The 15697-nt window shown below is 43.9% G+C and overlaps 1 protein-coding gene across 5 annotated transcripts in view; it reads right to left on the bottom strand.

The window, feature by feature from the left end:
- The window catches only part of atad2b (ATPase family AAA domain containing 2B), a 153975-nt gene extending 138680 nt beyond the window's left edge, over positions 1–15295 (bottom strand). For 3 of the 5 annotated variants that reach the window (XM_046298765.1, XM_046298766.1, XM_046298767.1), the window contains exon 1: positions 15052–15295. In XM_046298765.1, coding sequence (XP_046154721.1) covers positions 15052–15150 — 99 coding nt within the window. In that variant the 5' untranslated portion in view covers positions 15151–15295. The remainder of the gene's footprint in view (positions 1–15051) is intronic. The other 2 variants (XM_046298768.1, XM_046298769.1) reach the window with 1 other exon arrangement.
- Between the last annotated feature and the right edge of the window lie 402 nt (positions 15296–15697).

Here is a 15697-nt window from a genome sequence, read left to right as displayed (position 1 = left end):
AGCGAGAGAGACAGCGAGAGAGACAGCGAGAGACAGCAGAGAGAGAGAGACAGCGAGAGAGAGAGAGGAGACAGCGAGAGAGAGAGAGAGAGACAGCGAGAGAGAGAGAGAGACAGCGAGAGAGAGACAGCGAGAGAGAGACAGCGAGAGAGAGAGAGAGAGAGAGACAGCGAGAGAGAGAGAGAGAGAGACAGCGAGAGAGAGAGAGAGAGAGACAGCGAGAGAGAGCGAGAGAGACAGCGAGAGAGAGAGAGAGAGACAGCGAGAGAGAGAGAGAGAGAGACAGCGAGAGAGAGAGAGAGAGAGACAGCGAGAGAGAGAGAGAGAGAGACAGCGAGAGAGAGAGAGAGAGAGACAGCGAGAGAGAGAGAGAGAGACAGCGAGAGAGAGAGAGAGAGAGAGACAGCGAGAGAGAGAGAGAGAGAGACAGCGAGAGAGAGAGAGAGACAGCGAGAGAGAGAGAGAGAGAGAGACAGCGAGAGAGAGAGAGAGAGAGACAGCGAGAGAGAGAGAGAGAGAGACAGCGAGAGAGAGAGAGACAGCGAGAGAGAGAGAGAGAGACAGCGAGAGAGAGAGAGAGAGACAGCGAGAGACAGCGAGAGAGAGACAGAGAGAGAGACGAGAGACAGCGAGAGAGAGACAGCGAGAGAGAGAGAGACAGACAGCGAGAGAGAGAGAGAGACAGCGAGAGAGAGAGAGAGAGACAGCGAGAGAGAGAGAGAGAGAGACAGCGAGAGAGAGAGAGGGACAGCGAGAGAGAGAGGGACAGCGAGAGAGAGAGAGGGACAGCGAGAGAGAGAGAGGGACAGCGAGAGAGAGAGAGGGACAGCGAGAGAGAGAGAGGGACAGCGAGAGAGAGAGAGGGACAGCGAGAGAGAGAGAGGGACAGCGAGAGAGAGAGAGGGACAGCGAGAGAGAGAGAGGGACAGCGAGAGAGAGAGAGGGACAGCGAGAGAGAGAGAGGGACAGCGAGAGAGAGGGACAGCGAGAGAGAGAGAGGGACAGCGAGAGAGAGAGAGGGACAGCGAGAGAGAGAGAGGGACAGCGAGAGAGAGAGAGGGACAGCGAGAGAGAGAGGGACAGCGAGAGAGAGAGAGGGACAGCGAGAGAGAGAGAGAGGGACAGCGAGAGAGAGAGAGGACAGCGAGAGAGAGAGAGAGCGAGAGAGCGAGAGGGAGAGCGAGAGAGGGACAGCGAGAGAGAGAGAGGGACAGCGAGAGAGCGAGGAGCGAGAGCGAGAGAGAGAGCGAGAGCGAGAGAGCGAGAGAGCGAGAGAGCGAGAGCGAGAGCGAGAGCGAGAGCGAGAGCGAGAGCGAGAGCGAGAGAGCGAGAGAGCGAGAGAGCGAGAGCGAGCGAGAGCGAGAGCGCGAGAGGAGACAGAGAGAGGAGACAGAGAGAGGAGACAGAGAGAGGAGACAGAGAGAGGAGACAGAGAGAGGAGACAGAGAGAGGAGACAGAGAGAGGAGACAGAGAGAGGAGACAAAGAGAGGAGAGAGAGAGAGGAGAGAGAGAGAGGAGAGAGAGGAGACAGAGAGAGAGAGAGAGAGGATGGAGAGGATGGAGAGGATGGAGAAGGAGACCGAGATCGACTCGTTGATGCACTGAATGTTGATTTTTAAAGTTTTTTATACAGTTACATATCAGGATAATATTTCTGACATTGTATCGTTTTGACAATATCTCAATATTATTTTTGTGCTTATTTAACGAGTTACCGTTTTCCAAATTAACTCTTAAAGATAAAGATCTTAAATTTCAGTCATTCATTTATTAATTGTTACCTTCTAATCAGTCTTGTTCTGAATATCGCAAAACTCTAACATAAATGATGAATCACCAATATATTAATTGGCTTCATTATTTATTTACTTACTAAATAATCACACAGAATTACATAAACAGGATATCTTACACACAGATTACTACATAAATGCAATGAAAAGTCCCTAGAGGTCTTCGTAGCCGTCATATCAGGTTAGTCAATGGAAAGGGGGTGGGGACAGATAAAGAGCAGGAAAGACAGAATGGACCCTCTTCATACAGTTGATAACTATATGCTTATGGAAATGCTAATACTTTGCACATGAACGGCCGCTCTTTCGAAAATAATTGCAATGTACATATTTAAGCTTATATTTTGTCGGCTCACTGTTGAAATCGCCAGGTCCATTTTCTGTGGAGAGAGTTATTCATCAGAAGTCTCTGGTTGTGTTCCCCAGACGTCAAAATGTATTTAGTAGCTGGAGCTTGTCTTATAATGGATACGTCAGACGTACCAATGGTCGTTTGACAGGGAAATGTTCTTCTTTAGTCTTCGGTCGAGTTTCCTAGACTATTTTACATATACAGCTACAGACTGTGAATGTGTAGTTTCTTAACCATTTGTAATGTATTCAGCTGGCGCTGCAAGTAACTGGTCTATAGAGTGGTAGCCATTTAAATTGCCAACCATTTGAAAATTGAGTATCTAACCATGACTAGTTTCCCATGCTTGTACATGTCATAGTAACAGAATAAATAGCAATAGAATAACTGCACAATAAATAATGCTGTAATTAAATTATACACCCATGGTAGGCTACTACCCCTTTAAGAGCTAGATTAGATGTTGTACTCCATGTTGTGATTTTCACCAAATAAGTTATCTTCACACTATTCAAATCCTACAATCAATGAACAGCTGATGAAGCTCAGGCTATAGATCACGTCGCAAACAAATAATCTTAACTAAAAGCTACACACATTTTTGAATTTCTGTGCGTCCTTGACAATCGCTAATCAATATTCAAAAACAGCAGATTTTTCTTGAGAACCTGCACACCATCCATCTTTTGTGGCACCATGAGGGTTTATAGCATTTGAAACGGTGTTGCAGTGTGTGGTGCAGGAATAATGAAAAGCGAACCCAGGGAGCTTTGCATTCACATTGCCCTAAAAAAAAGGAACCGGATATCAGAATTCAAGTGAACCGAACCCAGACCACCCCTCGAGAGGTCTCAGTTCGGTTCGCTTCGGGGGGCTCTTTTGAGGGGTCTGAGTTCATTTGGAGTGTTCACGCTGCACAAAAAAATTAAGCAACCGCACTGACATAACAAAAAATGTCTGAAAGGGACCAAGTGTGAAAAGACCCAAGTAAGTGGCTGAATTAATCAGGTGACGGGGCACTGTATTCTGTTTGCTTTCTGAGAGTTTGAGAAGTCAAAGCCCTTTTGATGAGATATTTGTACAGCTGCCACTGCCATCTTGATTTCCTTGCGTTTTGTTCTCGGCCAGTCTGCGTCTCCCCCCTCTTCTCCGAGCAGAGGAGGCCCGTCGCCCTAGTGACTCCATGCAGACATGCTGCTGGAGAGGCAGTACTGTTCTTCCTTCAGACAAGCATGCGTCAAATCTTTGTTCATTAGCAATGTCTCTCGTTCACATCCGCTTGTAAAATGTCCAAACTCACCCAAAATGACATACGGTAGCAACTACCTATATATGTATAACTTTATGATCTGAATTGCCTGTCTTGCAGTTTGTTTATTTTCATTAGCACTTGTTAGCATATTGAACTAGCAGCCTCCAAGGAAATCCGCTATTATGGCAATGGGCTCAGCAAAAAAAAGAAACGTCCCCTTTTCAGGACCCTGTCTTTCAAAGATAATTTGCAAAAATCCAAATAACTTCACAGATCTTCATTGTAAAGGGTTTAAACACTTTCCCATGCTTGGTCAATGAACCATAAACAATTAATGAACACGCACATATGGAACGCTCTTTAAGACACCAACAGCTTACAGACGGTTGGCAATTAAGGTCACAGTTATGAACACTTAGAACAGTAAAGAGGTCTTTCTTCTGACTCTGAAAAACACCAAAAGAAAGATGCCCAGGGTCCCTGCTCATCTGCCTTAGTCATGCTGCAAGGACGCATGAGGACTGCAGATGTGACCAGGGCAATAAATAGCCATGTCCGTACTGTGAGACGCCTAAAACAGCACTACAGAGAGACAGGACGGACAGCTGATCATCCTCGCAGTGGCAGACCACGTGTAACAACACCTGCACAGGATCGGTACATTCGAACATCACACCTGCGGGACAGGTACAGGATGGCAACAATAACTGCCCGAGTTACACCAGGAATGCACAATCCATCCATCAGTGCTCAGACTGTCCACAATAGGCTGAGAGAGGCTGGACTGAGGGCTTGTAGGCCTGTTGCAAGGCAGGTCCTCACCAGACATTATCAGCAACAACGTCGCCTATGGGCACAAACCCACCGTCGCTGGACCAGACAGGACTGGCAAAAGGTGCTCTTCACTGACGAGTCGCGGTTTTGACTCACCAGGGGTGATGGTCGAATTCACGTTTATCGTCAAAGGAATAAGCGTTACACCGAGGCCTGTACTCTGGAGTGGGATCGATTTGGAGGTGGAGGGTCCGTCATGGTCTGGGGCGGTGTGTCACAGCATCATCGGACTGAGCTTGTTGTCATTGCAGGCAATCTTAACGCTGTGCGTTACAGGGAAGACATCCTCCTCCCTCATGTGGTAACCTTCCTGCAGCCTCATCCTGACATGACCCTCCAGCATGATAATGCCACCAGCCATACTGATCGTTCTGTGTGTAATTTTCTGCAAGACAGGAATGTCAGTGTTCTGCCATGGCCAGTGAAGAGCTCGGATCTGGGACCTGTAGGATTGAAGGGTGAAGGCTAAAGCCATTCCCCCTAGAAATGTCCAGGAACTTGCAGGTGCCTTGGTGGAAGAGTGGGGTAACATCTCACAGCAAGAACTGGCAAATCTGCACTGCAGTACTTAATTCAGCTGGTGGCCTGGTGGCTTGTCTCAGTTGTTGAATCTTGTTATGTTCGTACAAATATTTACACATTACATTTGCTGAAAATAAACCCAGTTGACAGTGAGAGGACATTTCTTTTTTTGCTGAGTTTAGATGCCAAATGAGCTTTTATGACGTTTTTGGTGCCCCCTTGTGTACTAAGCCGGTTATACCATAAATCCCAGAGGGACGGTATGAAAATCTGGATACCGCACAACCATTATCTTAACTGGAATATCCTATGTATCTCCGAGTCAAGGACATAGTAAATAGTAAATAGAAATCTAGCTGTTTTTTCTAAACATTGGCAGGACAAAACTTGTGTATCAACAAAGCTTAGAGGGGAGTGTGAATCTCTTTTTTAAACAACAACTGGTGCGATCTCTAATATTAAAGGAAGTCTCAAGTAGAGGTCGGCCGATTATGATTTTTCGCCGCCGATACCGATTATTGGAGGATCCTCCAAAAAAAAAGCCGATACCGATTAATCAGACACAAAAATACATTTTTTTACGTACATATATATTTGTGACAATTACAACAATACTGAATGAACACTTAATAAAATACATCAATAAAACCAATTTAGTCTCAAATTATAATTATAATAAAACACAGAAATACAAGCCGTTTGTCATTAATATGGTCAAATCCGGAAACTATCATTTAGAAAACAAAACATTTATTATTTCAGTGAAATACAGAACCATTCCGTATTTTATCAAACAGGTGACAACCCCAAGTCTAAATATTCTTCTTACATTGCACAACCTTCAATGTTACGTCATAATTATGTAAAATTCTGGCTAACTAGTTCGCAATGAGCGAGGCGGTGCAAACTGTTACATATATATACTCTGAATCTATGTGCAATGAACGCAAGAGAAGTGACACAATTTCCCTAGTTAATATTGCTTGCTAACATTCATTTATTTGAACTAAATATGCAGGTTTAAAAATATATATACTTTGTATTGATTTTTTGAGAAAGGCATTGATGTTTATGGTTAGGTACATTTGTGCAATGATTGTGCTTTTTTCGTGAATGAGCTTTTGTTAATTCATTCCCCGTTTTGGCGAAGTAGGCTGTCAATCAATGATAAATGAACAGGCACCGTATTGATTATAGTTAACCTAGTAATATCATCAACCATGTGTAGTTAACTAGTGATTGTGAAGATTGATTGTTTTTTATAAGATAAGTTTAATACTAGCTAGCAACTTACCATGGCTCCTTGCTGCACTTGCGAAACAAGTGGTCAGCCTGCCACGCAGTTTCCTCGTGGAATGCAATGTAATCGGCGTCCAAAAATGCCGATTACCGATTGTTATGAAAACTTGATATTGGCCCTAATTAAAATCGTCCGACCTCCAGTCTCAAGGTTCTGCTCACCTGAGTTAGGGCTCCAAAGTGGAGCAGTGGTCTAAGGCACTGCATCTCAGTGTTTAGAGGCGTCATTACAGTCCCTGGTTCGAATCCAAACTGAATCACATCTGGATGTGATTGGGAGTCCCATAGAGAGGTGCACAATTGGCCCAGCGTAGTCCGGGTTTGGCCGGGGTAGGCAGTCATTGTAAATACGATTTTTTCTTAACTGACTTGCCAAGTTAAATAAAGGTTCAATTAAAAAAATATATATATATATACACACCTCATGATAGACCACACTATTTACAAAGAGTTTATCTACATTTTTGTAGCTATCTATTTACCACTACAAACTGATGCTGGCACTAAGACCACACTCAACGAGCTGTATAGGGCCGTAAGCCAACAAGAAAATGCTCACCCAGAGGCGGCGCTCCTACTGGCCGGTGACTTAATGTATAAAAACTGAAACCTGTTTCCACCTACTTTCTACCAGCATGTCACCTGTTCAACTAGAGGCGGAAATAAATCTCTAGATCACCTTCACTCCAAACACGGACACGCATACAAACTCTCCCTCAATTTGGCAAATCGGACCATAAACCTCTCCTCCGGTGCCCCAGAACCCCAAGGTACCCTGTCTAAATGACTATCGCCCCATAGCACTCATCTGAAATTATGGTCATGGCTCACAACACCATCCTCCCAGACACCCTGGACCCAATCCAATATGCATACATCCCCAACAGATCCACAGATGACACAGTCTCTATTGCATTCCACACTGCCCTTCTCGACCTGTACAAAAGGAATATCTACAATGGGGAGAACAAGTATTTGATACACTGCCGATTTTGCAGGATTTCCTACTTACAAAGCATGAAGAGGTCTGTAATTTTTATGATAGGTACACTTCAACTGTGAGAGATGGAATCTAAAACAAAAATTCCAGAAAATCACATTGTATGATTTTTAAGTCATTCATTTGCATTTTATTGCATGACATAAGTATTTGATACATCAGAAAAGCAGAACTTAATATTTGGCACAGAAACCTTTGTTTGCAATTACAGAAATCATACATTTCCTGTGGTTCTTGACCAGGTGTGCACACACTGCAGGTTTGGCCCACTCCTCCATACAGACCTTCTCCAGATCCTTCAGGTTTCGGGGCTGTCGCTGGGCAATACGGACTTTCAGCTCCCTCAAAAGATTTTCTATTGAGTTCAGGTCTGGAGACTGGCTAGGCGACTCCAGGATCTTGAGATGCTTCTTACGGAGCCACTCCTTAGTTGCCCTGGCCGTGTGTTTCGGGTCGTTGTCATGCTGGAAGACCCAGGCACGACCAATCTTCAATGCTCTTACTGAGGGAAGGAGATTGTTGGCCAAGATCTCGCGAAACATGGCCCCATCCATCCTCCAATCAATAAGGTGCAGTCGTCCTGTCCCCTTTGCAGAAAAGCATCCCCCAAAGAATGATGTTTCCTCCTCCATGCTTCATGGTTTGGGAAGGTGTTCTTGGTGTTGTACTCATCCTTCTTCCTCCAAACACAGCGAGTGGAGTTTAGACCAAAAAGCTCTATTTTCATCTAATCAGACCACATGACCTTCTCTGGATCATCCAGATGGTCATTGGCAAACTTCAGATGGGCCTGGACATGCGCTGGCTTGAGCAGGGGGACCTTGCATGCGCTGCAGGATTTTAATCCATGACAGTGTAGTGTTACTAATAGTTTTCTTTGAGACTGTGGTCCCAGCTCTCTTCAGGTCATTGACCAGGTCCTGCAGTGTAGTTCTGGGCTGATCCCTCACCTTCCTCATTGATGCCCCACGAGGTGAGATCTTGCATGGAGCCGCAGACCGAGGGTGATTGACCGTCATCTTGAACTTCTTTCATTTTCTAATAATTGTGCCAACAGTTATTGCCTTCTCACCAAGCTGCTTGTCTATTGTCCTGTAACCCATCCCTGCCTTGTGCAGGTCTACCATTTTAACCCTGATGTCCTTACACAGCTCTCTGGTCTTGGCCATTGTGGAGAGGTTGGAGTCTCAAATCAAATAAAATCAAATTTTATTTGTCACATACACATGGTTAGCAGATGTTAATGCGAGTGTAGCGAAATGCTTGTGCTTCTAGTTCCGACAATGCAGTGATAACCAACAAGTAATCTAACTAACAATTCCAAAACTACAGTCTTATACACAGTGTAAGGGGATAAGGAATATGTACATAAGGATATATGAATGAGTGATGGTACAGAGCAGCATACAGTAGATGGTATCGAGTACAGTATATACATATGAGATGAGTGTGTAGACAAAGTAAACAAAGTGGCATAGTTAAAGTGGCTAGTGATACATGTGTTACATAAGGATGCAGTCGATGTTGTAGAGTACAGTATATACATATGTATATGAGATGAATAATGTAGGGTAAGTAACATTATATAAGGTAGCATTGTTTAAAGTGGCTAGTGATATATTTACATCATTTCCCATCAATTCCCATTATTAAAATGGCTGGAGTTGGGTCAGTGTCAATGACAGTGTGTTGGCAGCAGCCACTCAATGTTAGTGGTGGCTATTTAACAGTCTGATGGCCTTGAGATAGAAGCTGTTTTTCAGTCTCTCGGTCCCAGCTTTGATGCACCTGTACTGACCTCGCCTTCTGGATGATAGCGGGGTGAACAGGCAGTGGTTCGGGTGGTTGATGTCCTTGATGATCTTTATGGCCTTCCTGTAACAACGGGTGGTGTAGGTGTCCTGGAGGGCAGGTAGTTTGCCCCCGGTGATGCGTTGTGCAGTCCTCACTACCCTCTGGAGAGCCTTACGGTTGAGGGCGGAGCAGTTGCCGTACCAGGCGGTGATACAGCCCGCCAGGATGCTCTCGATTGTGCATCTGTAGAAGTTTGTGAGTGCTTTTGGTGACAAGCCGAATTTCTTCAGCCTCCTGAGGTTGAATAGGCGCTGCTGCGCCTTCTTCACGACGCTGTCAGTGTGAGTGGACCAATTCAGTTTGTCTGTGATGTGTATGCCGAGGAACTTAAAACTAGCTACCCTCTCCACTACTGTTCCATCGATGTGGATAGGGGGTGTTCCCTCTGCTGTTTCCTGAAGTCCACAATCATCTCCTTAGTTTTGTTGACGTTGAGTGTGAGGTTATTTTCCTGACACCACACTCCAAGGGCCCTCACCTCCTCCCTGTAGGCCGTCTCGTCGTTGTTGGTAATCAAGCCTACCACTGTTGTGTCATCCGCAAACTTGATGATTGAGTTGGAGGCGTGCGTGGCCACGCAGTCGTGGGTGAACAGGGAGTACTGGAGAGGGCTCAGAACGCACCCTTGTGGGGCCCCGTGTTGAGGATCAGCGGGGAGGAGATGTTGTTGCCTACCCTCACCACCTGGGGGCGGCCCGTCAGGAAGTCCAGTACCCAGTTGCACAGGGCGGGGTCGAGACCCAGGGTCTCGAGCTTGATGACGAGCTTGGAGGGTACTATGGTGTTGAATGCCGAGCTGTAGTCGATGAACAGCATTCTCACATAGGTATTCCTCTTGTCCAGGTGGGTTAGGGCAGTGTGCAGTGTGGTTGAGATTGCATCGTCTGTGGACCTATTTGGGCGGTAAGCAAATTGGAGTGGGTCTAGGGTGTCAGGTAGGGTGGAGGTGATATGGTCCTTGACTAGTCTCTCAAAGCACTTCATGATGACGGAAGTGAGTGCTACGGGGCGGTAGTCGTTTAGCTCAGTTACCTTAGCTTTCTTGGGAACAGGAACAATGGTGGCCCTCTTGAAGCATGTGGGAACAGCAGACTGGTATAGGGATTGATTGAATATGTCCGTAAACACACCTGATTGAGTGTGTGGACAGGTGCCTTTTATACAGCTAACGAGTTCAAACAGGTGCAGTTAATACAGATAATGAGTGGAGAACAGGAGGGATTAATAAATAAAAAGTAACAGGTCTGTGAGAGCCGGAATTCTTACTGGTTGGTAGGTAATCAAATACTTATGTCATGCAATAAAACGCAAATTAATTACTTAAAAATCATACGTGATTTTCTGGATTTTTTTTTTAGATTCCGTCTCTCACAGTTGAAGCATGATAAAAATTACAGATCTCTACATGCTTTGTAAGTAGGAAAACCTTCAAAATCGGCAGTGTATCAAATATTTGTTCTCCCCACTGTATGTGAGAATGCTGTTCATTGACTACAGCTCAGCATTCAACACCATTGTGTCCTGTAAATTCATCACTAAACTAAGGACCCAGGGATTAAACACCTCCCTCTGCAACTGGATCACTTGACGGGCCGCCCCCAGGTGGTGAGAGTAGGCAACACATACGCCAGGCTGACCCTCAACATAGGGGCCCCTCAGGGGCGCGTGATTTGTCCCCTACTGTACTTCCTCTTAACCTACGACTGCGTAGCCGCGCACAACTCTAACACCATCATTATGGTGCACACACATTCAACACATTCGTGAAGAGGGCATGACAACACCTCTTCCCCCTCAGGAGGCAGAAAAGATTTGGCGTGGGTCCCCAGGTGCTCAAAAAGTTCTACAGCTGCACCATTGAGAGCATTTTGACTGGCTGCATCACTGCTTGGTATGACAACTGCTCGGCATCCAACCACAAGGAGCTACAGAGAGTAGTGCGGACAGCCCAGTACATCACTGGGGCCAAGCTCTGCCATCCAGGACATCTATACCAGGCAGTGTCAGAGGAAGGCACAAAAAAGTTGTCAAAGACTCCATCCACCCAAGTCATAGACTGTTCTCTCTGCTACCACACAACAAGTAGTACCGACGCACCAATTCTGGGACCAACAGGACACTGAACCACTTCTACCGCCAAGCTATAAGACTGCAAACTACTTAACCAGTAATTACCTGGAATATCTGCAATGAACCTTTTTGCACTAATCTCTTTTGACTCATCACTTACGCTGCCGTTACTATTTATTATCTATCCCATTGCCTAGTCACTTTATCCCTACCTATATGTACAGTTGAAAGCGGAAGTTTACATACACTTAGGTTGGAGTCATTAAAACTTGTATTTCAACCACTCCACTCTAGTTTTGGCAAGACGGTTAGGACATGTACTTTGTGCATGACACAAGTAATTTTTCCAACAATTGTTTAGACAGATTATTTCACTGTATCACAATTCCAGTGGGTCAGAAGTGTACATACACTAAGTTGACTGTGCCTTTAAACACCTTGGAAAATTCCAGAAAATTATATAATTGGAGTCAATTGGAGGTGTACCTGTGGATGTATTTCAAGGCCTACCTTCAAACTCAGTGCCTCTTTGCTTGACATCATGGGAAAATCAAAAGAAATCAGCCAAGACCTCAGAAAAAAAATTCAGACCTCCACAAGGCCTACCTTCAAACTCAGTGCCTCTTTGCTTGACATCATGGGAAAATCAAAAGAAATCAGCCAAGACCTCAGAAAAAAAATTCAGACCTCCACAAGTCTGGTTCATCCTTGGGAGCAATTTCCAAACTCCTGAAGGTAACACGTTAATCTGTACAAACAATAGTACGTATAGTATAAATACCTTGGGACCACACAGCCGTCATACCAGATGCATTCTGGCTCCAAGAAATGAACGTACGTTGGTGAGAAAAGTGCAAATCAATCCCAGAACAGCAACAAAGGACCTTGTGAAGATGCTGGAGGAAAACGGTACAAAAGTATCTATATCCACAGTAAAACTAGTCATATATCGACATAACCTGAAAGGCCGCTCAGCAAGGAAGAAGCCACTGCTCCAAAACCGCCATAAAAAAGCCAGACTACGGTCTGCAATTGCACATGGTGACAAAGATCATACTTTTTGGAGAAATGTCCTCAGGTCTGATGAAACAAAAATAGAACTGTTTGGCCATAATGACCATCATTATGTTTGGAGGAAAAAGGGGGAGGCTTGCAAGCCGAAGAACTCCATCCAAACCGTGAAGCACAGGGGTGGCAGCATCATGTTGTGGGGGTGCTTTGCTGCAGGAGGGACTGGTGCACTTCACAAAACAAATGGCATCATGAGGCAGGAAAATTATGTGGATATATTGAAGCAACATCCCAAGACATCAGTCAGGATGTTAAAGCTTGGTCACAAATGGGTCTTCCAAATGTACAATGATCCCAAGCATACTTCCAAAGTTGTGGCAAAATGGCTTAAGGACAACAAAGTCAAGGTATTGGTGTGGCCATCACAAAGCCCTGACCTCAATCCTATAGAAAAGATGTGGGCAGAACTGAAGGCGTGTGTGAGCAAAGAGGCCTGTTAATCTGAATCCGTAACACCAGCTCTGTCAGGAGGAATGGGCCAACATTCACCCAACTTATTGTGGGAAGCTTGTGGAAAGAAACCTGAAACATTTCACCCAAGTTAAACCATTTAAAAAAGCAATGCTACCAAATACTAATTGAGTATGTAAACTTCTGACCCACTGGGAATGTGATGAAAGAAATAAAAGCTTAAATAAATCACTCTACTATTATTCTGACATTTCACATTTTAAAATAAAGTGGTGATCCTAACTGACCTAAGACAGGGAATTTTTACTAGGATTAAATGTCAGGAATTGTGAAAAACTGAGTTTAAATGTATTTGGCTAAGGTGTATGTAAACATCTGACTTCAACTGTACATATCAACCTCAATTAATTTGCACCCCTACACTTCTACTTATTACTGGTACCCCGTGTATACAGCCAAATTATCATTCCTCATTTTGTACTTATTCCTTTTTTCCTCTGCATTTCACTGTTTGTCTAAACTTGTTGTTTACAAAGCATGTGACAAATAAAATGACTTGGATAATATTGTATCCTGAGGTCCCTGGCAATTCCCAGGCCTACTGAACCATACCCCACTGAGGATAAAGATGCCATGTCCTTGGTACTTGTATGTCCTTTAGTCTGTAAGCCTCCCTTCCTTATTGATACAACACAATAGCCTGTCTGATGCCATACACCACTGCTAGCAGCCTACACAGGGAGACTAGTCTGACTATCACCCAGATGAGACAAGGAGAAATGTGCATCACAATGACTGTACGTAAGGACTGTGTTCTGTTCAATCTTTCACTCAGCATTCCATTCACACTTGCTCGCTCTCTCTCACTGTTCCTCCCAGCCCATCTTGTGTCTGCGCTCCTTTGAATACTTACCTGTCAAAACTGTCACTGTTATTGAGGTGAGACTGCACTGCAGCCATACAAGAAAAATGGGGCACCTATAAAGGACTGGAACCACTATCCTGGCTCCAGATCTGTTTGTCCTGTTTTTTGTTGTCAAATGGCGATAATAAACTGAATTTAATTTAAAGACTAATTTCCTTCATTTAAAATAAATTAACAGTACAGTGCATATTTTCAAGGTTAGCCCAAAAGTTGTTTCATCTTATCAATATTAAGTCATCTTATTGTCCAATGGGAATCCATGCAGCCGTTTCGTACTTAAAACATTCTACATTCAGGCTCCTTAAACTTGATTTAATGGCGAGAAGGTGGGAAAACAGGGAAAATATGCATACTTTAGGAAACTCAATTTTCCACCACCCTTCTAGTGGATAAATGCTAGTCCCGTTGTTGTGTATGGTGTGCAGCCAATCAGGTTGCAGCAGTCTGTTGTTTACACTTGGCTCGAATGCTGTACACAATGTCAGGAAGTAGCATTAGACACAAAGCATGGAGGAAAATGCTGTTTCATTTTTAAAAACGCACATATTTTTCGCCTTCTCGTCATTACAGTTAAGCAGGAAATCGACGCCTTTGTAGCCTGAATGGAGAATGTTTTATGTACAAAGCGTCCACATGGGATAGGACAGTATAGCCAATTGGACGGTAACATGGAATGACTCAATATCGCCATCTGCCGGACTGTAATCTATATTCAGGTATAATCTCAAACCTAGTGAGTCAAACTGGAAAGTTTACATTTTTATTCAACACCGAACAACCTGTTGCACAATTGAAGACATATTTCAATTATCATGACAGAGTAACTAACGTTAAGTTTCAAATTGACAATAAATCAGTAAAACACTCAACAGGGTAAGCAAATATTAATTTTGCAATGTGTAATTGTATTCACAACATCTTGGCTACATTTACGTATACATTGGTACATCATTGTTTACATTTTGGATCGTTATTGTTGTGACATAATGCTTCAAATCCGACACTAACAATTTAATCTTTAGCATACTATTTTAACCTGCAATAAACTAAACCCCCTTAATATTAAGTCAACAGTAGCCCGTATAGTTGTTCACTTCAAGTTGTTTTACAAACAAAAAAGTTCAGCGAGTTCAACTTCAAGCTAGCTAGCTAAATAAAGCGAGCTAACGTCAACTGTTGTGAATCACAAGGGTTCCCTTTGAGTTCCCTTCCCCCACAACAAGCTAGCTAGCAATAGCCCGTCATTTCTTTACATATAGCGATAAACACGGTTAGCAATACAACATTCTTATCGATAACGTTCAACACGTCAACTGCCCCGTGTCTCTTTGTTTTAAGCTGTCGAGTACACACCAAGACATGCTAGCTAGCAGTCTTTCCTGCCAGTCGGTGGGCCAGTGCGGTAGACTGTAGCAGGGGCAACACAAAGGGAACTCAACTTGGAGCTAGCAACGCGCTAACCTGCAAGCTATCAGTCAAGCAATGCCGTTCGTGTTAATGGCAACCTTTTTAATTAATGCATGCAAAGCCACATGCATTCGTAAAATAAATGATGTTGGTGTCAAATATTGTACACTTTTTTTTTTAAGAAAAAAGTAATGAGAACCGGCTTGAGGCCAAAGCTAGCTAGCATAGCTTGCCGGGCAGGGAGAAAATAACCCGCTTACATGTTCTTCATGTTCTTCATTCCTGGCGGAAGATCGGGTCCTGGACGAGATGAAGAGAGTGCTCGGCTCATGCCGAGAGCTCTTTCTTGTGTTCACCATGATTTTTCAGTTTATTTGCACTTGTTTAGTCTGTCTATCCGTCTGTAGACTGCCTCAGTGAGCACGGCATTGAAGCGCCATTTCTCTTTCGCTAGTTCTCCTGGCAAAATTCGCTCGCGGACCACTTCCGCTTTGCAATGCTTGTCAGTCCAGGGACTAGACTTCAGAAATACCAAAGTTTTGTTATTTGATGAGGATAGATCAAACGTTTAATTGAAATAGTTGCATGTAGCCATATCACACAAATATATATATTCTTTTTCTGGGGGGGGGGGGGTTGCCACTCTACTCTACTACAACTGGCTAGCTATATAATCTGCCTGAAGTCAAGTCATTTCAGTTTTCCGAAAACTTTCGTATTTTACTGTTTTTAAACCAATTACTTGTAGCTAATATAACGGACATTTTCTTGTAGAATGTAACGGTTATTTAATTGTCTCGTTTAAGAATAATGAACTGATACTACTGAGTTTATTCGATTAAATGTGATATTTCACTTGATAAAATGATAAATGTCTCCTGCTGTCTGCAATTTACAGTCGAGCCA

The sequence above is a fragment of the Oncorhynchus gorbuscha genome, linkage group LG14 (assembly GCF_021184085.1).
Source record: "Oncorhynchus gorbuscha isolate QuinsamMale2020 ecotype Even-year linkage group LG14, OgorEven_v1.0, whole genome shotgun sequence".
In the NCBI taxonomy this organism is placed as follows: Eukaryota; Metazoa; Chordata; class Actinopteri; order Salmoniformes; family Salmonidae; genus Oncorhynchus; species Oncorhynchus gorbuscha.
This window is presented reverse-complemented; position numbering and strand designations above follow the sequence as displayed.